We start from the raw sequence: 24,113 nt of genomic DNA on the forward strand, positions 1-24,113 counted from the left end.
GAGTGCCAGGGGAAGGAGGAGGAGTAAGGCCAAGCCCCAGCCTTAAAGACCCTCGACACCCAGCAGGGAAGACAGACAGATGGATTTCCCTAGGGTCTGCAACACCTCAGGGTCTTGCTCTCTCCCAGCAGACATATAACCCCCAAAATGTTTCCTGCCATGACTTCCTTCAGGACAGGCTGGCTTTAGCGTACATTCTAGGAGACTCCCCCAGATGACTTGAACACTGCTCCCACATATCTCCCGGTGTAGAAAACACGCCGTGCCAAAGGCATATATTTAAAATTCTGGGCATCAGAGCAAAAAATTACAAATGTGATTCCTTTACTTTCTGCTAACTGCAACATAAACATCTCTTTTAAAAGGGCTTTTCTCAGGGTGCCTGGGTCACTCAGGAGTTTCAACCTCCAACTTCGGCTGAGGGTATGATCTCGCAGTTCGTGAGTTCAAGCCCCACGCTGGACTCTGCTGACAGCCTGGAACCTGGAGCTGCTTCAGATTCTGTGTCCCCCTCTCTCTCTGCCTCTACCCAGCTCGTGCTCTGTCTCTCTCTCTGTCTCTCTCACTCGCTCTCAAAAATAAATAAAAACATATAAAAATTTTTTAAAAATATTAAAGGGCTTTTCTCAGGGTGCCTGGGTGGCTCAGTCGATTGAGCATCCGACTCTTGATTTTGGCTCAGATCACGATCCCAGGGTCATAGGATCAAGTCCCATGTTGGGCTCTGCGCTGAGTGTGGAGTTTGCTTAAAATTCTCTCTCTCCCGGGGCGTCTGTGTGGCCCATTTGGTTAAGCGTCCAACTCTTGATTTTGGCTCAGGTCATGATCTTGCGGTTTGTGAGTTTGAGCCCCGTTTCGGGCTCTGTGCTGACAGCGTGGAGGAACCTGCTTGGGATTCTCACTCTCTCCCTCTCACTCTCTCTCAAAAATAAATATTTAAAAACATCTCTCTCTCTCTCTCTCTCTCTCTCTGCCCTTCTCCCCTGCGTGCACATGCATGCACTCTCTCTCTCACTCTCTCTCTCTGTTTTATAAGAGCCCTTATAAAACATAAGTTAATTAAAGGGCTCTTCTCTCATGGAGTGTCCTCTCTGACCTACACTCCTTGCTCTCTTCTGCAGCGTGGGGCTGTTTGGGTGATCCTTCTGTCTACTGCACAGTATCATTTAAAGGAGGAAATTCAGAGAGGAACAAGTTCCCAGCCCCAGATTTCTACCCTTACCTCTGCCTGTATCGAAAGACATCCCGTCCCGACCGTGACATGTCATGACACACGTCGGCCAGAGCGGCAGCTGCCCCCTGGGCCACAGCAGTGGCACAGTGTGGTTGGTGACTCTGCAGAGGGGTTCTGGAGTCCCGTCCTTGGCTCACTGTCCTGTTGGAGCCAGGTTTGAAATGAGCTGCCAAGGCAAGGACCAGCCTCATGATAGACTTCAGGTTTCCTTCCACAATATCTGAGGGACAGAACACACCCAGAGGTCCTAAGACAGAGGCAGAGGGTTCACTCATTGAACACATATTTGCTAGTGATACAGGTAAGCGAGGCAGTCAAGGTCTTTGTTCTCACAAAGCCATGTTCAACAGGAAGACAGAACATTTAAAAGCATTTACAGGGGCGCCTGGATAGCTCAGCCGGTTGAGCATCCGATTTCAGCTCAGGTCATGATCCCACAGTTCGTGGGTTCGAGCCCCGAATTAGGCTCTCTGCTGTCAGCACAGAGCCCACTTCAGATCCTCTGTCTCCCTCTCTCTTTGCTCTTCCCCTGCTTTCACTCATGTGTGCTCTCTCTCTCAAATAAATAAACATTAAAAATAAAACAAGCATTTACAACAAAGTATGGTAATGTGTTACGGTAGAAGTACAGGATTCTCTGGGGGCTCAAAGTAGAGGCATCTTGTCTAGTCTAGAGGGCTCAGGGAGAGAGTATAGGGGAAATAAGTTTTAAAGTGAGACTTGATTGGTTCATCAGATGAAGGAGGAGAAGAGTGTTCCAAGAGGATGGAGCAGGCGTGAATGTCTAGAGGTGAGAGGGAGCATGACCTACGAGAGCTGTGCCATCTGATATGGGAGCCATTAGCCACATGTGGCTACTGAGCGTTTAAAAGATATAGTCTGGGGGCACCTGGGTGGCTTAGTTGGTTAAGCGTCCGACTTGGGCTCAGGTCATGATCTCATAGGTGGTGGGTTTGAGCCCTGCATCGGGCTCTGCTGACACCTCAGAGTCTGGAGCTTGCTTTGGATTCTATGTATCCCTCTCTCTCTGCCCCTCACCCGCTCACACACACTCTCTCTCTCTCTCAAAAATAAATATTAAAAAAAAATTTTAAAGATATAGTCTGAATTGAATGTGCTATAAGGGTGGTACTTAGCACAAAAAAAGTCAGATTGAAACACATCTCATTAGCTTAGTACAAAAAAAGAAGAATGCAAAGTATCTCATTAATAGCTTTTATACTGAATGCATGTTGCACTGATAATACTTTGGATATTTGGGGTTAAAATATATTATTAAAATTATCTTCTATTTCCTTTTTAAAAAAAATATGGCTCTCAGAAACTTCCGTATGTGACTTGCATTATATTTCTATGCATGCCACTGTGGCAGATGAAGTGGAAAAAGTACAGCACAGCTAGGGCCCAGAGTGCAAGGGGAAGAGGGTGAGGGGGTGAGGCCACAAGGGGAGAAATTAGAGGTCAGAAAGGGCAGGGCAAGCCCCAGGAAGGACTTTGGATTCTCCCATAAGGACCTGCACACACAGAGCAGTGGTAGGGGCATATGTCTTCGCAGAAAGATCATCCTGGCTACAGTGTGGAGAGCGGATGGATGGGAGGCAGTGAGACTAATTAGGAAACTGCTGCCCTTCTCCAGGTAAAAGACAATGATGTCCTCAATGGCGGTGTTCCCTCAAAATAGCTAACTTTAATGGGCCAGATCCCTAAGCCCACCCCTCATGGGGACCAGAGCACGGACATTACGACACCCTAAATTTTGCCCTAGAAAAAAAGAATGCACACAAAAAAAACCAATGTGATAGGTCTGGTGAAAGTTCACGTAAGGGAATGGGTAAAACTCTCATGCTTTTAGTTTCACAGCATTGTAAATATGCAAGGCTTGGAAAAAGATTGATTGATACCTTCTACAGGGTGCTCTCAATGGTAAGAATCGGCCGACCTGAATGACCCCAACACCTAGAACGCCAATAATCCAACACAGAAGGAAGGCTCCCTCTGGCCCCCTTTCTCATCAGAGCCCTGGGCCATCAGACCCAGAAACTGAAGCTGAAACAGAACCAGATCTACAATCAGTTCTAAAGAAACAGCGGGAGGGCCAGGGAGCCTGTGCTCTCTCAAGACACCCTAAACAATTGCTTCCTTGCAGCCTGGGCTCAAAGTGAATTGAGCAGTGTCCTCTTCTGGTCGTGTGGCTATAACAGAAGGTATGTGCAGAGGTCCCAGAGCCCCTTTCCTCTTGCCCAAAATATTCTGTGTTATCCAAAAAAAAAAAAAAAAGAAAAAAAAAAGCCATAAATATTTTTCTTCTGCAAAACTGGATGGAAAAAAATAAAGCTAATATGATTTGAAATAATTCTTGGGCATGAAACCCAAGTAACTTGGAAAACATCATCTATCTTCAATTTGATAACTTAAATGAGATATTCTAGAGTTTATTTTTTTAAATGTTTTTATTACTTATTTTTGAGAGAAAGGGAGAGAGAGAGAGAGAGAGAGACAAAGCACAAGCAGGGGAGGGGCAGAGACAGAGGCAGACACAATCTGAAGCAGGGTCCAGGCTCGAGTTGTCAGTACAGAGCCCAACATGGGGCTCGAACCCACAAACCATGAGATCACGACCCGAGCTGAAGTCAGACACTCAACTGACTGAGCCACCCAGGTGCCCCTTAAATGAGACATTCTAAAGTTAATACTCCGGTCTTGTCATTTCTACTCGATTAATTTTTGTACACACACTCAAGCAAACCTTTATTCAATTAAAATGAATAGAGAATGTCTATCTCCACCCAGGTTTTCAAAAGTACTCAGATTTTGAGAATCGCCCCATCCCAAGAGGGTAACTCTCTTTATGGAAAAATGATATGAGGCCACAGACCTAATCCTATTCCAGTCTACTCAGAACCCTCGGCTACACGACGGATGGTCCTTCTGAGGCTCATAATCACTGGGTAAAGCTGACCCAGACGTGATGAGGCACTGACCTTTAGCCGAAGTCTGGTGCATACGAATCTTTTTGGAGGCCACGAACTGTAGCACTTTCTCCACATTGTTCTTCATCTCCTGTTGGTTACTGGGACTCAACTGTATCCCATTCAGCTTTTCTCCTGCTGTTCAAAGAGAGAAAATATGTGAAGTTATAGGGAGGAACCATACCAAAGTTTCATAATAGCCAGACACTGAGAAAAGGAATATTCGATGTAAATGCTCAGATTATATATAAATGTGCAAGTGTGTTAGGCCTTGGTGCTTGTAATTTGGATGGAGGAATAGGAGAGCAAAGTCCTTTCAGTGGGCTTTCAAATTTTCAAAGCTGTATCCAGGGGCCTGTGAAGTTACTTTGTGTCCCCTTATGCACTCAACAAATATTCATTGAGCATCTTGCTGTGTGCCAGGTACCGTTCTGGGCAACAGTGAAACAACAATAAACAAGACGGACACAGCCCCTTCCATCACAGAGTTTATATTTCTAGGGATAACAGATGATCACGTTAACCAGTTTGTGTTTAATAGAATTTCAGGTAGTGATAAGTGCTACGAGGAAAAACAAAAAAGTGTGGGATCATGATACTATATTTAAGCAGAGACTTGAATAGTAAGAGATGTTAAGATTCAAGGAGGAAGCATTCTGGACTGAGGAATCACAAGTCCAAACCCCAGGGTGGGAATGAGCTCAGCTTCTCTGAAGAGCAGCTCTAAGCCCAGCAGGGCTGGAGTGGAGAGAGAGAGGAGTCAAGTCCTAGGAGAAGTTAGACAGGTAAACAAAGCCATATCATTTAAGGCTCTGTGGACCAAAGTAAAGAACTTGAATTTTATTCTAAGAGTAATGGGCAGCCAATGGAGAGTTTGAGGCAAGGAAGTTACGTGATCTGTGCTTTCAAAAGTTGACCCTACAGGCGCCTGGATGGCTCAGTTGGTTAAGCGTCTGACTCTTGGTTTCGACTCAGGTCATGAACAGATGGAACCTTGCGTTAGGCTCTGCGCTGACAGTGCAGTGCGGAGCCCGCTTGGGGTTCTCTCTCTCCCTCTCTTTCTGCTCCTTCCCCATGCATGCATGCACATGTTCTCTCTCTCAAAAAATAAATAAACTTAAAAAAAAAGTTGGCTCTATATGGGCTTAATTTATGTGAAGCAGAAACAGGGAGATTAGTTAGAAAATGAAACTTGTCAAGGCAAGGGATAATGGTTTGGGCTTGAGTGGGAAAGGCTGACAGTGAAAAGCCAGGTATCAGGTAAAATTTTAATATGAAGCAGACAGCACATGTGAAGGACTGGGTACAAAACAGGCAGAAAAGAGAATAATCAAGGACAACTTCCAAGAGTTCTACTCTAACAGCCGCCGTGTGTGATTTCAGCGAAGAAATCTGGAGGATAGAGGGGTTGGTGGAGAGAAGGGTATCAAAAGCTCTGCTTAGGGCATGTGGAGGTAGAGTCGCATTTTAGACAGCCAGGCTGGGATGCTGAGCAGGAAGCTGATATTCATGTCTCGAACTCAAGGAAAAGTTTAGAGCTTAAGATGCAGATGTGGGAGGAGATCACTTGGGGACAGAGAAAAGACAAGGTATAAGGACTGAATGTGGAGGGTCTCAACATTTAGAGGTCAGGAAGGAGGAAAAAAGCCAGCAGAGCAAGCTGAGGAGCCAGTAAGGAAGGAGAGTCCTGGACGCCAAGAAAAGAGAGGGTTTGAAGGAGGGAGGGAGTGACCGACCGTGTCAAGTTCTGCTAAGTCGAATAAAATGGGGACTGAGGCTGAGCCACTGGGCTGGATAAGGCAAAGGTTGTGACCTTGATGAGAGCAGTGTAAGTGGAGAGGTGGGATCAAAAGCCCAGTGAGGGTTTGTTAAAGAAAGAACAGGGAACAAGGCAGTGAATTCAGCGAGTTTTTCCATATAGCAAAATCACAATAAAATGCAGCATTTAAGAATCTGGGTTTCGGGAAACCAAAGAATACATATTCATATTGCTTGTATATGCATAGAATATCTCTGAAAAGGAATGTAAGAAACTGCTAACACTACTTACTTCCAGAAAGAACACGTAGTTGGTGCGGGTGGAAAAAAGGCTTTTATATCCTTTTGTAGCTTCTGCATTTTCTGTCTGATTATATTTTCAAGTATAATCTATTCCAGCAAGTGAAAAATAATGTTTAAAATGAGCTTTGGAATTAAAGCAGGTCTAGCTTTTGCCACGTACAGTTATGTGGCCTTGTACAATTGCCCAGCCCTTCTCAACCTCGTGAGAGATGGCATAAAATGGTAGTACCTGTATCACACCTGTAGTATAAACCATCCAAGGTAGCATGCTTAGCGCAATGCTTCATCTATTCTAAGTGCTCAGGGAATTCATTTATTTATGTTTATAAATCTTCTCTTTTAAGCTTGTTTCCTGAAAACAGGGATGATAGTAGGTGCTTCTCAAGGCTTGACGATCAAAGGAAATGAAATGAAATGAGATTAAAAAGTGTCCAACAGATGGCAGCTATTACTATTACCATCGTTATTTTCATTAGAAACGAGTGCCCTGATGAATCCATGAGCTGGCCCGGTGAGGCAGTCACGGAGAGGCTGCCTGTAGCAAACCTGGCTCCTTCTGCACCACTTGTAAGGACGGAGCAAGTGACTCTCTCAAGGATTCTAAGCAAGGTCAGCTGATGAATATAACAGTAATGTCTGAGTACCTATTATGTGCCAGGCACTTGGTAGGAGGTGTGGGAACAGAAAAAAAAGTTACACTGTACCTGCTCTTAAATAAGGGCTCGGTCTACACGGGAGAGAGAGGTAAACAGTCACCACTCAGTGCGTGGGAACACATAGTAATAACAGAGCTGTGGACAAATGCTGTAGAAAGAAGGGTATGGTACCATCCAATAAGAGCAACTGGCAACAGATCCAGGGCTCTTCATGGAAACCCTTCTGTGAGGCATGATGGTAGTTTCACAGAAGGGGTCCTTTTGCTGGGAACCCTCCTTCTTCTTGCCTGACTCCTACTTCCTTTTCCAGCCGCGGTTTAGACATCGGTGCGTCTGGTAAGCCACCGCTGAGCCCCTAGAACTGGGTCGGCGCCTCCATCCACCCAGGTGCTCCTATCTGTCCTTACTCTATCAGAGTCCTAAGTACATTAATGGAATGAGTTCACTTTCCAGTCTTTCCAACTAGATTGGGAGACTCCTGAGAGCATAGACTGTGCTTACAATCACATTCCCAAAGCCTAATAGAGTGCCTAGCACACTGTTTATTGACTAATAAATAAATGAATTAATGATGGGCAAGAATGTTAAACCTTCTCTACTTCCATTTCCATATGTTATAAAGAAGAAGCAAACTGCTCGGAAGGGCACATGGAGGATAAAGAAGGCATGTTCTGGTTTGTGCTGGCATCGGTCCAGGGCCCACTGACCAACGATCTCGATGAGATATGCCAGGATCACCCCATCCCGAAGATCCTGTCGCAGGTCCTGCACGGGCTTCACTGCTGGCCTCTTCTTGAGCTGTGCATTCACCCAGGCCACATACGCCTGGAGCTGTTGCTGGAAAATCAAAGGTGGAAATAAGGGAAAGGAATATGATTCTTCTCCTTTGCCCTGCACCCTCTGAGGCAACATTTGAGACTGGACTACGGTGGGAAATCCACATCCAGAGGGAGGAGGAGGTTTCAAGGAAATAAAGAAGAAAGATGGTGAGACATGGAACATGTTCTAAAAATCTCTAATTTTATGCTAGTTGCTAGTCTTCAGGGAAAGCTAACCGCTGACTTGGTGGCAGTGTAGACACGGAGAAACAGATGAGTGTTTCAGTGAGTAGGACTCCTGCTTTCCTTGAGTTTTGCTCCTTTGACCATGGATGGGGGCCAGTAGAGAAGCACAGCCAGTTTTTGGGTGTGATCACTGCTGCCAGTAACCCATTGTGCTTCTCAAGAACAATCACTCATTCTCACATGCACAATGGACACTGATACTCATAAGGCTGGTCTTGGGGAATCAGAAATAAACAACAGCAAGCCAGCTCAGAACAACCTCTCCCATCACTATGTTCTTCACAATGAGACTTAATGGAAATCATCTCACTGTCAACCCGAGATTTATTCTCCTGAGCCCATAATCCTGGGATTGCTACAGAGTTAGTGTTAATCCGTGCTTTATGTTGTCAAAGAGGATCTAGTTGCCTAAAATCTGCACAAAGAAGGAAAAAGAAAAGCTTTGGTGAGCAGTACCCTGAAGACTTGGGCAGAGGTTGTGGTGCGGGGGGCAGGCAGGAGGGGGAATGGGCTTTCATTTATTGTCAGACAAAGCTAAACCCAGTATCATCAGAAGCCTGTTGGGCCCAGATAGGGACACACAACTCATCCCAGCCCTCGGATCCCCCTACATAGTCCATTTTGTCCCCTACCAAAGCTTGCATCCAGGTGTTTATTCTAATTTTGCATTTGTTCTGAAGATGGACACTTAAATATCAAAAGAGCACATGAACAATATCCCAGAACAATCAGCAGCTCTGTCTGGTTTCTGTAGAAGCCCAAGACCCTGACCCTAAACATTAGGTTCAAGGGCTAATGGTATTATATTACAAGCTGGTTGAAGAATAGTTGATTTCTACACCACAAGTACTTCTTCAATAAAATGTTGGAAATTACCCACTGATTGCTTCCTGAGCTTAAATTAAATCTTCGTTATTTTCTCTGTGTCGATTTGTGGCAATAAATGAAGTCCTTTATAAAGACAGTGCTAAGGCAATAATCTATCAGCTGCTGACAAACTGTAGGAAGTGCCATATCAGCAGGCAGTAGGGGAAGGAATCGAGTGTCTACATGAACTAAACACTGGTTCTGGAATTTGATATGTGTTTTATTGTATTAATGAAGGTGCCTGGGACAGGACCTGCCACGCAACTGATGCTTGCTTAACAGTCATTATTATTTTCATCGTTATCACCATCTAATTAATCCTCACAAAAACACTGAAGGGTCAGTATCCTCTCCATTCTACGGATGAAGTTCAGAGAAGTGATGGAACATCCCCAAGGCCCCAGCCAGGACACAGCAGATCTGGTATGGAAACGCCTAACTGTGGTCCAAGCATTGACCAAGGGCATCGTGCTACCCCACTCACTTGGTATAACAGGGGTGGCCACACCTTCTGCCTAATGTGGGCCAGACCCTTGCCCAAGGTCTGCTCCTGCTGCACAGCCCAAGCACCGTGGGAAGCAAAGGGTACCTCTGTAGTAAACCACTCTGCTCTGGAGCAAAGGAGTTAGGACCAAAAAAGGCATTAAGGGTAACAGTTGGGATCTGACCCTGGCTTAGGTATAAAACACCTAGGGGTGCCTGGGTGGCTCAGTTGGTTAAGCATCCGACTCGGTTTCAGCTCAGGTCACCATCTCGCGGTTTTGTGAGTTTGAACCCCATGTGGGGCTCTGCGCTGACAGTGCAGAGCCTCCTTGGGATTCTCTCTCTCTCCTTCTCTCTGCCCCTTCCCTACTCATGCTGTCTCTGACTTCCTCAAAATAAATAAATAAATAAATAAATAAATAAATAAATAAATAAATAAATAAATCTTTAAAAAAAACCATATATGTGTGTATATATATGTATATACGTATATATACACATATACATGTGTGTATACATATATAAAATAATAAAATTCCTAACCAGTCTTCCTGTATCTACTATCATCCTCAACCCACCCTCCACACATTCCTGCTTCAGATCCTTCACTGGCCTCTCTTGTCAAGATAAAATCCAACCTTCCTGGCTGCATTTAGTCTGTCATGTGCTGGCCGCTGCCTCTGCTCCGCTTACTCACTACCCTCCCATTTGCCTGCTGCGTTTCGGTTGGTCCAAACCATGTGCAGTGCCCCAAACGCACCACACTTTCCAGCCACTCTCCCTCCCTGAGCCTGCAGTCTCCTCTTAAGGCTGAGCCCAAGCATCACCTTTTCCAAGAAGCCTTCCCTGACCCTCCCACAGCCCAGCTCTGATCTCCCCGAGGACGTCCAGTGTCACACACGGTGCTGAGATCATACCCAACCTGAGCCCACACTTTTGTGGTTGTGGGGGGGGGCGGTTCCTGAAAGAGGAAATGAGGCAAAGGGAACAGTGAGCTCAAAGGAGCTCAGGTCCGAAGTATGCTCTATGCAGGGAGTCACAACAACTCAGAAGTACTGGACTTTAGGGTAGCAGATGCACAACAAATATTTGTTTGAGTCAGTGAATCACTTGTCACATTTCATCAGGCTGAGACTTAAAATGATTGCAAAAGCTAATAATGCAGGGGCAGACAAGAACAAATGGTTTATGTTAGACCAAGATCATTTCTACTTGAGTAACCACAGCCTTCTTTTGGCTATTGAATAGAAGTTGTGTCTGATGCAAAACTGATGAGAGGTTCTAACAGTACTTTTCATGCACATTAATCTCACCTCTGGTTTCCAACAAGAGGATTCTACAGCATAAATGATAATAATAGTCACCACTGTTCTGAACACCTACTCTGTGTCAAGGGTTATGGTAGATCACTCATTCATTCATTCATTCATTCATTCATTTTTAAGTAAACTCTGTGCCCAATATGGGACTCAAACCCATGACCCCAAGATCAAGAGTCGCATGCTCCACCAACTGGGCCGGCCAGGTGCCCCTCTGCTAGGTCCTTTAAACACATTTTCCCTAGTGCTAATCTGCCAGGAAGATTTTACTGTATCTATTTTGCTAATTGGAAACTGAGACTCAAAATAGGTAAACTCATTTGTTCCAGGTCACCAGACAATAAAGCATGAATATGAAACTCTAATTCCCAAGCCAATGCTCTTTCCACTCAACCACACTATCACCTAAATAAATGCATCCCTGAAGTTTCAGTGAACCTCCCTCAAACTCTCAGAATGGAAGGCCCCTTAGTCTACACCACTTTCTCCCCCAGAAATGCAGACTCTCAGACTCCACCCCACCCCTACTCAATCAGAACCCACACTTTAAACAGATCTCCCAGTGATTCATATGCACATTAAAGTTTGAGAAGCACTGATCCAGCCTACTGTTCCCACCCCTGGCTGTGCTTCAAGATCACAAAGAAAGCTTTTAAAAAAACAAAGACATGTAGACATTACCCCCATCAAATTCTTTCCATAGGGTAGAACTCAGAAAGCTTTATTTTCCCAAGTTCCCCCATATGATTCTTGTAGAGCTAACCTGAGTTTTCTCCTAGTTAAACATTACAATTCCTTAACCAAGGGGTTCTGTAAATGCTGATTACCCATCAGAGTCACTGGAGAAGCTTTTTAAAAATACTAATATCTGCCCAGCAATTGTACTACTAGGTATTTACCCAAAGGATACAAAAATACTGATTCAAAGGGGCACATGCACCCCGATGTATACAGCAGCATTATCTACAATAGCCAAATTATGGAAAAAGCCCAAATGCCCACTGATAGATGAATGGATGAATGTGGTATATAAGGGGTGCCTGGGTGGCTCAGTCAGTTGAGCATCCGACTTCGGCTCAGGTCATGATCTTGCCATCTGTGAGTTCAAGCCCGCATCGGGCTCTGTGCTGACAGCTCAGAGCCTGGAGCCTGCTCTGGATTCTGTGTCTCCCTCTCCCTCTGCACCTCCCCTGCTTGCACTCTGTCTCTGTCTCTCTCTCTCAAAAATAAAATAAACATTAAAAAAAATTTAAAAAAAGGATGTGGTATACATATACAATGGAATATTATGCGGCCATCAAAAAGAATGAAATCTTGCCATTTGCTATGACGTGGATGGACCTAGAGTGTATTAGGCTAAGCAAAATAAGTCAGATAAAAACAAATATCATATGATTTCACCTATATGTGGAATTTAAGAAACAAAACAGATGAACATGGCAGTGGGGAAGACAGGGAAGCAAACCATAAGAGGCTCTTTTATTTTTTAATTTGAGAGGTGGGGGGGGGGGTGCACACAAGCAGGAAAGAAGGGCAAAGGGAGAGAGAGAATCTTAAGCAGGCTCCACACTCAGCACAGAGCCCTACTCAGGGCTCAATCCCACAACCCTGGATCATGACCTAACCCAAAATTAAGAGTCAGACGCTCAGCTGACTGAGCTACTCAGGCACCCTGAGACTCTTAAATATAGAGAACAAACTGAGGGTTGTTGGAGGGGAGATGGGCAGAGGATGGGCCGGGTGGCTGATGGGTATTAAAGTGGGCACCTGTATTGAGCCCTGAGTGTTATATATAAATGATGAATCACTAAATTCTACTCCTGAAATCAACATTACACTATATCTTAACTAATTAGAATTTAAATAAAAACTTAAAAAAATACTAACGTCGGGGGCCCACTAGAGAATAGTTAGAATTTCTGAGGGTGGGGCCCAGTTATACCAATATTCCTTAAATTCTTCTATGCACATCCAGAGTTGCAAGCCAAGCTCACATTCCTTACCCAAAATGGTTTCAAGTATTACTGATCTTCTGTATAAATCTATCTGAAACTGAGACATCTAGAACCTAACATAATACTCCGAGTTTAAAGGAGACATGAAGATTCCTCATTCAAGATATTTTTCTTTTCTTTCCTTCTTCGTTCTTCTTTTTCCTTTCTTCCTTGGCCACCAGAACACATTATTGACCTACACTAGGGGGTTATTCAAAACCCCTAAGTATTATTTTTTATTTCATTAGCTGTTCAGTTTGAAATAATTTCAGACTTACATAAAAGTGGCACAAAGAGCTCCCCTATATGGTACAAAGAGCTCCCAAAAATGGTACAAAGAGCTCCCCTATACCCATTTACCTAACTGCTTCCCCAAATGTTCACTTCGTCCATAACAGCAACAGAACAGGACATTAACACTGACACAGTACTATTACAAAATCTCCAGACCTTATTCAGATTTCCCCAATTGACCTACTGTCCTTCTTTGGTCCAAGATCTCACACGACATTTAGTTGTCCTGTCCCTTTGGTCTCTTTCAATCTGGCTAAGTCTTTCTCTGTCTTTCATGATCTTGACAATTTTGAAGAATACTTCCCAGTTATTTTGTACACTGTCCCTCAATTTGGGTTTGTCCAAAATTTCTTAGTGATCAAATTCAGGTTATGGATTTGAAACATACAATACCCTTCTCTGTGCATCATATCAAAAGACACAGGATGCTGATACATCACATTATTGTTGAAATTAATTGTGATTACACAGTTAAGGTAGGTGTCTGCCAAGTTTCTCTACTGTGAAGGCGCCATTTTTTCCTTGTAATTGGTAAGTATTTTGTGGGAAGATTTGAGACCATGAAAATATCCTTTTCCCTATCATCGCTTTACTTAACATCCATTTTTCCTTTCTTAAAAATCATTGAGTATTCTTTTCCTGATTGATTACTATGACATCTCCCAAATGATGATTTTCTAATTCCATCATTCCTTCTACACTTACTAGTTGGAATTCCTAATATGAGGAAAAGCTCTTTCTTTTCCCTCATTTACTTATTTATATCAGTATGGGATAATGGATATTTATTTCACTTTCGTTATATTAATCCATTACTATCATTATTTACTTGTGCTGCTCAAATTGGGACAAATGTTGGCTCCTGTATCCTTTTCAGATGCTCCAGTCACTTTTTTAAAAATTGTGGTAAAAAGATACATCACATAAAATTTGTCATCTTAGTATTTTTAAGTGTACAGCTCAGTAGTGTTAAGTATATTCACACTGTTGTGCAATGAATCTACAGATATCTTCATATTGCAAAATGAAACCCTACACTCATTAAACAATAAATCCCATTTCCCTTCCTCCCGGTGCCTGGCAACCACTGTTCTACTTTCTGTTTCTATAAATTTGACTATTTTAGAGAACTCAGACAAATGGAGTCATACAGTACTTGTCTTTTTGTGATTGGCTTATTTCACTCGGTGTAATGTCCCCAAGGTTCATACATGTTGCCCCTTGTGTCAGATTTTCCTTCTTTTTTAAGGGTGAATAATATTCAATTGTATGTTTATACCACATTTTGCCTATTCATTCATCTGTTGATGGACATGTGGGTTGCTTCTACCTCTTGGCTATTGTGAATAATGCTGCTATGAAAATGAGTGTGCAAGTACCTCTTCAAGATCCCACTTTCTTTTGGATATAGACCCAGAAGTAGGACTGCAGGTTCATATGGCCTGATCATGTTCTTTGAACATTTCCTTACTTCCTGGCGTCATGAGATATTCCACACTCCTCGTCTTAGGCTTTCTCTGCCCAGCTCTGGAATCCGTTATTTCTCAAAAGAACTCTAGTTCTTTGGTTTTTAGAAATCAAAATTTGGGCATGAGTTGTACTCATTGTTACTGGGGTTATATTCTTGGCCTTCTCAGTAGTAGAGTAGAAAATGCATGTATGTAGGGGCGCCTGGGTGGCTCAGTCAGTTGAGCGTCCGACTTCAGCTCAGGTCATGATCTCACCACTTGTGGGTTCAAGCCCTGTGTCGGGCTCTGTGCTGACAGCTCAGAGCCTGGAGCCTGCTTCAGATTCTGTGTCCCGCTCTCTCTCTCTCTGCTCCCCCCTTGCTCATGCTCTGTCTCTCTCTGACTCAAGAACAAATAAAACATTTTTTAAAAAAACAAAGAAAATGCATGTATGTATACACACATATGCACATACACCTTGAGAGACAGACATACAATGAATTACAGCATAAATTACACTGATCCCTCCTCCAACCAAGCCCACAGAGTTCACTTCTTCCTGTCCCTTTTCTTTATTATAACTCCTTTCTCCCAGTGAGAAACCAGAACTCTCACTCTGCACTATATATTTACTAATATTTGCTTGATCCTAGAAACACATAAGTTAGTGTCAGACTTGCTAACTCATACCTTGTGAAAAATTAATTTACCAACCATAATATAATATTTGTGCATAGTTCTTTTCGAGTTTAGAGTCAAAATGCTGATGCAAAAAGTGACTTAAGTTAGTTCTTTTCTTCTCCAGTCCCTTCAGTGTGGTTATGTTATTCATTTGTAATACAATGGGGTTTGTTTTGTACTATCAGTAGTCCATTTTGGGTTCTCTCCACATTTTGGATGATTAGGTGCATGGATGATTGCATGATTAGCAATCCTAAAAGTCAGAGCTGTACAAAAACATCTAGTCAGGAAAGTGTCACTGCTACGTCATTCTTTCTACTCCATTCCCTTCTCTCGTTCTTTCCATCTATTCCCATCCACCTCATAGTAACCAACCACATGAGTTCCAGTTTATCCAGAAAAAGGACACGTGTATACTTGCTTATTTCCCTTTCTTTCTTACGTGAAAACTAGCACAGTACTGATATTCTTTTTGTACTTGGACTTTGCACTTCACTTCACTTAACATAGTCTGGAAATCACTCTACACTGGTTCAGAGACTTTCTTTATTCACGTTTACAGCGACCATAGCACTCCATTATGTGGACATACCATAATTTATACAACCATTCTCCTGTGTATGGGCACTTAGGTTTTTCCCAATGTTTTGCAATTACCAACAATGCTGAAATGAGTGAACATCGTATAGGCCTGGGTATTTTCACGTGGATGCAGGTCTGCCTTCAGGGTAGATTCCAAGATGTGGGATTGCTGGACCAAGAGGCACGCAGGTATGTAATTTTATCAGATATTGCCAAATTCCCTGCCAAAAGGATCGTATCTCTTTGCATTCCCATGAGGAATGCACGAGCGCACGACTTTCCCACAGCCTTGCCTACAGAATATGTTGTCATACCTTTAATTCTTGCCAATGTGATAAGTGAGAAATTGTACCTCAGTGTTTTAATTTTCATTTCATTCATTATGAGTTTGAATTTTTTGTAGGTTTAATAATCCATTTTATATATCTTACCTTTTATAACTTTTTTCATATCTAAATGATTGGTCTGTTCATGTCTTTTTCTCATTTTTCTATCAAGGTTTCTGGTCCTTTGTCCTGCCATTTTTAAGAACTCTTTGTATCTTGGGAATGCTACCCTTTTGTCTCTCACATATGTTGCAGAGACTTCTCAGCTTTTCAGTTGTCTTTTGACTTGACTCAGGTTGTCTTTTTGGCCATGAAAGTTATTTTTATATAATCAAGTTTATTGATCATTTATTGTATTGCTTCTGAATTCTGAGTGATGGTTAGAAAGGCTTTCCCTTCACTGAGGTGAAAGAAGACTCCACCTCTGTTTTTTTCTAGTTCTTGTCTGGTTTTATTTTTTACATTCAGATCCCTAATCCATTTGGAGTCTATTCTTATATATGATGTGAGAAATAAATCCAATTCATCCTTTACAAAAAGAACCATTTATTAAAAAGTCCCTCTTTACCCCAATGGTCTGAGATGCTACCTTTATCATATACCGAATTTCCAGAAGTCCTTGGGTCTCTTTATGGACTTTGCATCCTACATAACTCGTATATTTGTTGATTCATGCATGTTTTAATTATAGAGGCTTTACAGTACCTTTTAATGCTCACTAAAGCTAGTCCCCCCACCCCCTGAAAATTTCCATTTTTTAGTATTTTCTTGAATATTCTTGCATATTTATTTCTCTATATGAATTTTGTTATCTTTACCTAACTTCCTAAAAAAGTCTGTTGGAATTTTTATTGGCAGTATATTACATTTATAAATTAATTTAGGAAGACCTGTCATATTTAGAATGTTAAATCATAGTCCTCAAGAATGGTGATGTTGTTCCTTTGGTTCAAATGTGTCTTCCAGTAGCATTCAAAAAATTTTTTATTGTTTATTTATTCTTGGAGAGAGAGAGAGAGACAGAGCGCAAGCAGGAAGGAGACACAGAATCCGGAGCAGGCTCCAGGCTCTGAGCTGTCAGCACAGAGCCCGATGTGGGGCTGGAACCCACGAACCATGAGATCATGACCTGAGCCAACATCGGACACTTAACCGACTAAGCCACCCAGGTGCCTCTTCCAGGAGTGTTTTAAAGTTTTCCTCCTCCTACAGGTTTTACACATTTCTTATTAGGTTCATTTCTACGTACTTAGTCTTCCTTGTTGCAGTTGCAAATGAGCTTTCCTGTATCATTATGGTCTCTGATTGGCTACTTTTTGGGTATATAAAACTATTGATTTCAGTATGTTAATTTTATATACTGTTACCTTATCGCTTATTATTTGAGATTTATCACTAATTCTCTCAAATATTTCCAGGATTATTATCATATCTGCAAGAAGAAATAGTTTTATTTCATTAGTAAGCCTTGTGCCTCTAAACCAACTTGTCTAGTCTAGTTGCGCCAGTTAATACCTTTGATACGAAGTGGAATGTGGGACGCCTGGGTGGCTCAGTTGGTTCAGCGGCTGACTTCGGCTCATGATCTCATGGTTATGAGCTCGAGGCCCACACAGAGACTGCTTCAGGTCCTCTGTCCCCCTCTCTCTCAGCCCCTCCCTGCTCGCTCGCTCTCACTCTCAAAAATAAGTAAACATTAAAAAAAAAAAATGGAATAGAGTGGAGAATGGGTATCCTACGCATGTTTCCAGCCCTAGAAAAAATATTTGCAGTGTTTCCCAATTTAGGAAGATACAAGTTTTAGGACTAAGGTATATGTATTTTATCATGTTAACTATATCAATCAAGTCTTATTTTCATGACCATTTTATGAGGAATGGATGTTGAATTTTGATAAAAGTTTTGTCAACCTTCATTGTAATAATCCTATAATTATTTTTCTTGAGATCTATTAATATGGTATATGATACTAACGGATTTCCTAATAAAGAACTTATCTTGCATTCTTGGAATTAAACCCAGGTGATGATAGTGAATTGTATATTTAAAATTTTTTTTTAATGTTTATTTATTTTTGAGAGAGAGAGAGAGAGAGTGAGCACAAGCAGGTGACGGGCAGAGAGAGAAGGAGACACAGAATCTGAAGCAGGCTCCAGGCTCTAACCTGTCAGCATAGAGCCCAACCGGGGGGCTCGAACCCATGAACTGTGAGATCGTGACCTGAGATGAAGTTGGGTGCTTAACCGACTGAGGCACCCAGGTGCCCCATGAATTATATTTTTAATGTGGTATTGGATTTTATTTAACAGTGTGATGTTAGTACAATATCTATGTCAATATCAATATAGATAGATAGAGAATATGATATACAGAGCATTGGGACTATCTGATGATACGTGGCAGTTTGGTAGAATTCCTCTATGAAATAACCTGGAGCTGGTACTTTTTTTGAGGAACAGTTCCTTAATAAGACTCTCTATTTCTTCCACAGAAATTAGTCTGTTTAAATTTTCTGTCTCTTTCAATTTGGGTCATCATCATTTCCCTAGGAAATTATCCATTTCATCAAAGTCTTAAAATGTTTTTTACACAGACTTGCAAAGACTCTTGCGATTTTTTGTTTCAATGGTTACTTCTCCCTTGTCATTTCTTACTTTGTATACTTGTGCTTTCTCCCCTTTTCTTCTTCATTGTGTTAACTAGTAGTTTGTCTAGTTTGGTGATTTTTTCAAGAAGTCTTAAAAATAAAATGGTTTCAAGAATTGTTGCTATTAAGTTCCTCTAAAACCATTATACCTAGAACCAAACACAATGCTCTGGGTGTAAAACCAGACACTCAGCTTCCTCATTCTGTCCTCACATTCTATCCTCCTCCTCCTCCTTCATCTCTCCTCTTCCTCTTCCTCCTCCTCTTTTCTTTTTTTGTTACCACCTCACATTGTTGACTCATACGGTACTGCCAACAAAAACCTCTACGTAATTTTTAACACATTCTACTGTTAAACCAATCTCTTCCATCTTTGTTCTTGTAAAATTGGTCTTCTTGATCCATATTTACCTATAATAAATTTCACTCGTGAAATTCCATCTCACAAGATCCTTCTAGATGGTATCATTTCAAGCATTCATTCCTTCATTCATTCAAATCAACCAACATTGCTAGGAATTGGGCCAAGCCCAGCTTACAGGCTATGATACAAAGTAATTACAGTGGCGATGGAGAAATACTAACAAATGCTATCTGTGCACAGAAGGAGCAACAGAACGGAAGGATGTGGGGATGAGGGTAGGGTCTAGAGGAAAGGAGACATTTGTGTGGTTCCCTAAGGATGTTTGCCAGTTACAGAAGGGAAGAAGGGCATCCTACAGAGGGGTGGTTAAAAAAAAAAAAAAGGCACAGTGAAGGCATATGGTGTTCTGGAGGAATAGCCAGTTAACAAATTAGCGTGTGGGCAGAGCCATCAGAGGCAGGCAACGATGATGGAGAAACAGGTCAGCACAAGACCTATCTGTGCTCAGACTTTCAGCTCAAAGACCTTCAACAGGAACGTGTGGAGTTTTGAAACCGGAGACTGAAACAGTGAGACCTGCAACTTAGAAAGGTCTACTCCGGACACAGAGGAGAACATGGGGTAGAATAAGAAGCACCCAGATTTGGAGAAACCAGTGAGAAGACCAGGCGATAATTCAACTGAGAGAAGATGAGAGCCTGAACTGAAGCAGTATAATTAGAAAAGGACAAATTCCAGAAACAAGTCAGGTGACTGACAGGACAAAAGCAGCGACAAAAAGAGAAGGTCCAAAAAGTCATACCTGAGGGATGCGGATGCTTTAACTGAGATGGAAAATATTTGAAGAGCATATAGTTCAGTTTTGACAACAGTCTGAGCTATTTGAAGCATTAGAGCAAAGATGTTCCACAGCAAGTTGGCAAAACACAGGTACTAGAGCACAAGAGATGGGGGAGGGGTGGGAGATGCATGTTTGAGGGCATCTGTGTGTGACAGGTATAGACTAGGTGCAAGTAAGACCGTAACTAGGACCTATTCAGTGCTTGCTACCTACCAGGACTGTGCTAAGCACTTTACCACTTTATTTACTTACAAAAATAAATATATAAAAATATTTTAATTTATGTATACATAAACAATATATATATTTAATATTGATTTATTAACCATCCCCCCCCAATGCATACACACACAATCATCCTCATTTTACAGATGTGGAAGCCAAAGTTTAGAGCAACAACATGCCTAGGGTCAAAGGGCTGCTAAGTGGAAGAAAAGGGATTTGAATTCAATGCTGACTCCAAATCCTGGGATCTTACAACACCCCAAAAATTAAAGTGAACTATAAAAAGTTTTTTGGCAAGAAAGGGAGTGGAAGGAGCACCAAAGGGAAAGAAGAAAATGAAAGTGTACTGACTGCCAATTCTTGTCAGTCATTGAATGAGGCACTTTTTATGTACTATCTCCTTTAATCCCCATACCCGATGGCTAAAGCCTATGTTATTAGCCCCGTTTCTTATATAGGAGACTTTGCTCAAGGCCATAACACTGGTGAATGATGAAAAAAGGGATTTGAACCCACTCCACCTTACTCCAAAGAATATAATGACATGAGCAAAAATGAAATTATTGGAGTGCCTGGCTGGCTCAGTCAGTAGAGCATGAGACTCTTGATCTCAGGGTCGTGAGTTCAAGCCCCATGTTCAGGGTAGAGCTTACTTTAAATAAATAAATAAATAAATAAATAAATAAATAAATAAATAAAAATAATTTTAGAATAAGTGATCCAATGAATAGAAAAAAATATCAGGAGAAAGTGTTATGTAGGAATCCAGGAATGAGAGAATTTTAAGACGGATGGTCAGGAAGGTCAAATGCTGTCAAGAAGTCAGGCTAAGGACTGGAAAGCCCATTTCGTTGAATAATTAACAGGCTCTGGTGACCTTTTTGAGCACAGATACTGCAGAGTGGTAGGCGAGAAGTCAGACGGCAGTGAAGCCAGTGAACCTAGAAGACACCAGGAAGTAGGAAAGCAGGAGCATTGAGGGGAGGAGAGAGGGTGTGAGCTGGAGCGCAAGGGGGGTGAGGGAACAAGGGTGTTTCGGGATGGGAAGACACTGCAGGCAGAGATGAGGGCTTGGTGAAGGGGAAACAGACTCAAGGGGAGGGTGAGTGATGTGGCAAGGTTTCAGAGGAGAGGACTACATCCTCCTCTGTGAGGAGGCGGGAACAGGTACCTATGTGGGGAAGTTATGAGATGGGAAAGAGGTGTAATTGGACTAAGTAACTAACGTGAGTTTGCTCATGGGTGAGTCACATATAGAAACCACAGCAGGTGGAGCTGTCGCACAAAAGAAACTTTATATGCAGCAAATTAAGGAGATCTAGGGAATAACCTGCAAAGCCGAAACTCCCTGAGGAAGGGCGGACGGGTTCCTTTTCTTTAGGGTTAGGATGAATATTTAGAAGGGGGAGCCTTTGTCATGGTGTGTAGATGTGGGCATAAGGTCACACATGCAGCCTCAGGTAACTTGCCTACACGGGCATTGCATGTTATGTAAATGAGGCTTGTGCTCCTCCTTGGGCAGATATTTTAGTATGATAATGAGATGAAGGAACTGTCGGGCATCCCATGGGTCAACCCACCGTCCATCTGCTCAGGGGTGTCAGGGGTTAAGCTCGAACTGGTTTGGGCAGTATTGCTTCAGGGGTAGTTTCTTGGTTTAGGCCCATGGGGTCTTTAGCCTGAGTTAAGAGATAAACTGGAAAGAAGAACTCAAGGAAAAAATGTGGGACAAAGATCAGTGGGTCTAGGCAGGTCTACGATGCAGTAGGTCCACTAGCTGTGGAGAGTGAGAGGGAGGAGCAGAATGAAGGAGGCTTCGGGAAGGGATGCTGTGGGAAGCTGGGAAGAACAGTGGCTGCTAAAGATGTCCCGGCAACACCAAAGACTCAGCCAGGGCTGCAGACCAGGATTCTGTAACTGAATCTATCAGTGAGGCTGCACGATCCCCTCTAACACTGCTCGGCAGGCCTGCCAGAGGGAACCAGGGATGGGCTCATCCAGGACAGGCAGCAATCAACCAAAGCAAAGGGAGTGCGGGAGGTGGTGAGAGTGTCTTTCAAGTGACTGCTGGTGGCATCTGCACCGAGGACAGGAAGTCAAAGGAGCGCTGAGAACCTGACAGGACAGAGAAGGCTGATGAGATTGAAAATGGGTTTGATGGGAAGGAAGGAGTGTGGAGATTGGGGTTGTGAGCGGAGAGCGCAGTCTCAGAGTTCAAGATGTCAAGGGTTGGACCCTCCTGTGGAATATGTCCCAGGATGTGGCTTTGCTGTGGTAGCACAGAGGGACAATCACTGCAGTGGGGAGGGGAGGCTAGACTATCTTCATCTCGGGGCCTGAAGGCAGTCCAGGAGAACGGTAGGGATCCAAATGCTGGGCACAGTTCCTATTCTGCCCAGATTCAAGTCATTTTAAAAACTCAGAAGCATGAAATCATTAATAAAATGAAAGCATTAATATCACTGATCATCACTGATTGAATCCTTGATAAAATCTTTTTGATTGAAAAATGTCATGTCACTATTATGTCTGCATGTTGACAGAGACCTCCTCAATGGCATCTAACAAAGTGACCGCAGAATCACAACTGAGTGGGGCTACTCTCATCCACAGGTTAGGGTGCCCCCGCTTTAGGTCTCTGCTTAGCCAGCAAGTCGGATCGGGGAAGCTGAGCACTAAGCCAAACCTCCTCTTTGATCTGAAGGCATCTGTACCTCACACCCAAGGGGAAGGCCAGACCCTGTTCTTGCTATAAATGCCTACTGCTGGCTCTGAAAAAAGGATTTGAAGGACAAAGTAGACACCAGGAGAACCAGCCACACCACCCACTTCCCCCACAAAGATGTTTATCTTAAAAGAAGCCTGTGTTGCAAGCCTAGGCCCTGAGTAGCAATGCTGCTTGGCTTTAAAATTTACTAGAGTTCGTCTGCAGCAGATGAAATACCATATGCTTTTGCAAGAGGCTGTTACTCTCTGGGGATTGGACTGGTAGTTTTATTTTTCTCTTTCTTCTCATCCTTGTCCTTGTCTTCCTCCTTCTTCTCCTCTGTTACTCTCTGGGGGTTGGACTAGTAGTTTTATTCTCCTCCTCCTCCTCTTCCTTCTTTTTTTGGTCCCATAATCGTTTCTCAAATTATAACCCATGTGAAAGCCAGATATGTAAAATAGGGAGAAGTAGAGATTCCCTGATTAGGGCCAGGGTGAGGGATCCAGAGCCTAGCTCATCCAACCCTCTTTTTCTCCACCTCCAACTCCCTACCCTAGCCACATGAGATAATTTCTTAAGGGGTTCTTGCAACAGGTGGGGAAAAAAAAAACCACTGAATTTCATTTACTTCTAGCACTATCATTTTATTAGTCAATTATTCCGTGAAGACAAGATGCCAATAGGTTCAGCAAAATGAAAATATCTGGAATATGAAGATATACATCTTGATCGTGCCCCTAGTTCTTGGTCTATTTCCAAAAACAACAGGTGGAGAATCACAACAGGACAACAGATTCAAATCAGGCCCACACAGTGGTGGAGCTAACGGGGTAGCTGCCCAGGTCACAATGATTCCCCTTCTGTAGAAACACGCACCCTCTGCACACACAGTGATGGGCCCTAGGTCTGGGCTGGTATGACATCACCTCCTCCAATGGTCACAGCTGATTGGTCCAGTTGAGTTGACTGTTCAAGTCCAACCAATCTCTGGAATTTTTTATCTGGCCTCCAGGAATAGAATCAGTCTCCTTCTCCCCACCCATCTTTCTTTGACAAAGTTGTAAGATATAAAACTTAGATGTTGCCATAGACCGTGATCCCCACCTGAGAGAGAAAAGCCATATAGAGTGAAAGGGAATAAAGCCACCCACAGAAAGAACCAGAGAGAAGTGGCAAAAAGCAGAAAAAGGGAGCCTCCAGTGTTTGAGTTCTTGATTTTCATTGGGACTCTGCTCCATTCTTGCCTTTCCATGGTTTAATTTTTCAGCCTTTCCTTGGATTCCATGAGTCAGTAAATTCCACTTTCTATTTCTGCTAGCTCAAGATGGGTTCTTGGCACTTGCAATCAAAC

General features: G+C 42.8%; 2 protein-coding genes across 14 annotated transcripts in view; both read right to left on the reverse strand.

Moving 5' to 3' along the window:
- Positions 1–24,113, reverse strand: part of DIXDC1 (DIX domain containing 1) — a 72,243-nt gene that overhangs the window by 32,715 nt on the left and 15,415 nt on the right. For 12 of the 13 annotated variants that reach the window (XR_003413244.2, XR_003413243.2, XR_003413242.2 and 9 more), the window contains 3 exons: positions 7,628–7,757; positions 4,216–4,341; positions 1,223–1,454 (listed from right to left, as the gene is read on the reverse strand). Coding sequence is in view for 10 of the 13 variants with exons in the window: in XM_027036500.2 (XP_026892301.1) it covers positions 1,223–1,454; positions 4,216–4,341; positions 7,628–7,757 (488 nt within the window). In the remaining 3 variants the exon portion in view is untranslated. The remainder of the gene's footprint in view (positions 1–1,222; positions 1,455–4,215; positions 4,342–7,627; positions 7,758–24,113) is intronic. The other variant, XM_027036501.2, reaches the window with a different exon arrangement.
- Positions 18,059–24,113, reverse strand: part of CD1H11orf52 (chromosome D1 C11orf52 homolog) — a 29,112-nt gene continuing 23,057 nt past the window's right edge. The window contains exon 7 of the mRNA XM_015082357.3: positions 18,059–24,112. The gene's annotated coding sequence lies outside the window, so the exon portion shown is untranslated. The remainder of the gene's footprint in view (position 24,113) is intronic.

The sequence above is a fragment of the Acinonyx jubatus genome, chromosome D1 (assembly GCF_027475565.1).
Source record: "Acinonyx jubatus isolate Ajub_Pintada_27869175 chromosome D1, VMU_Ajub_asm_v1.0, whole genome shotgun sequence".
Lineage (NCBI taxonomy): Eukaryota > Metazoa > Chordata > Mammalia > Carnivora > Felidae > Acinonyx > Acinonyx jubatus.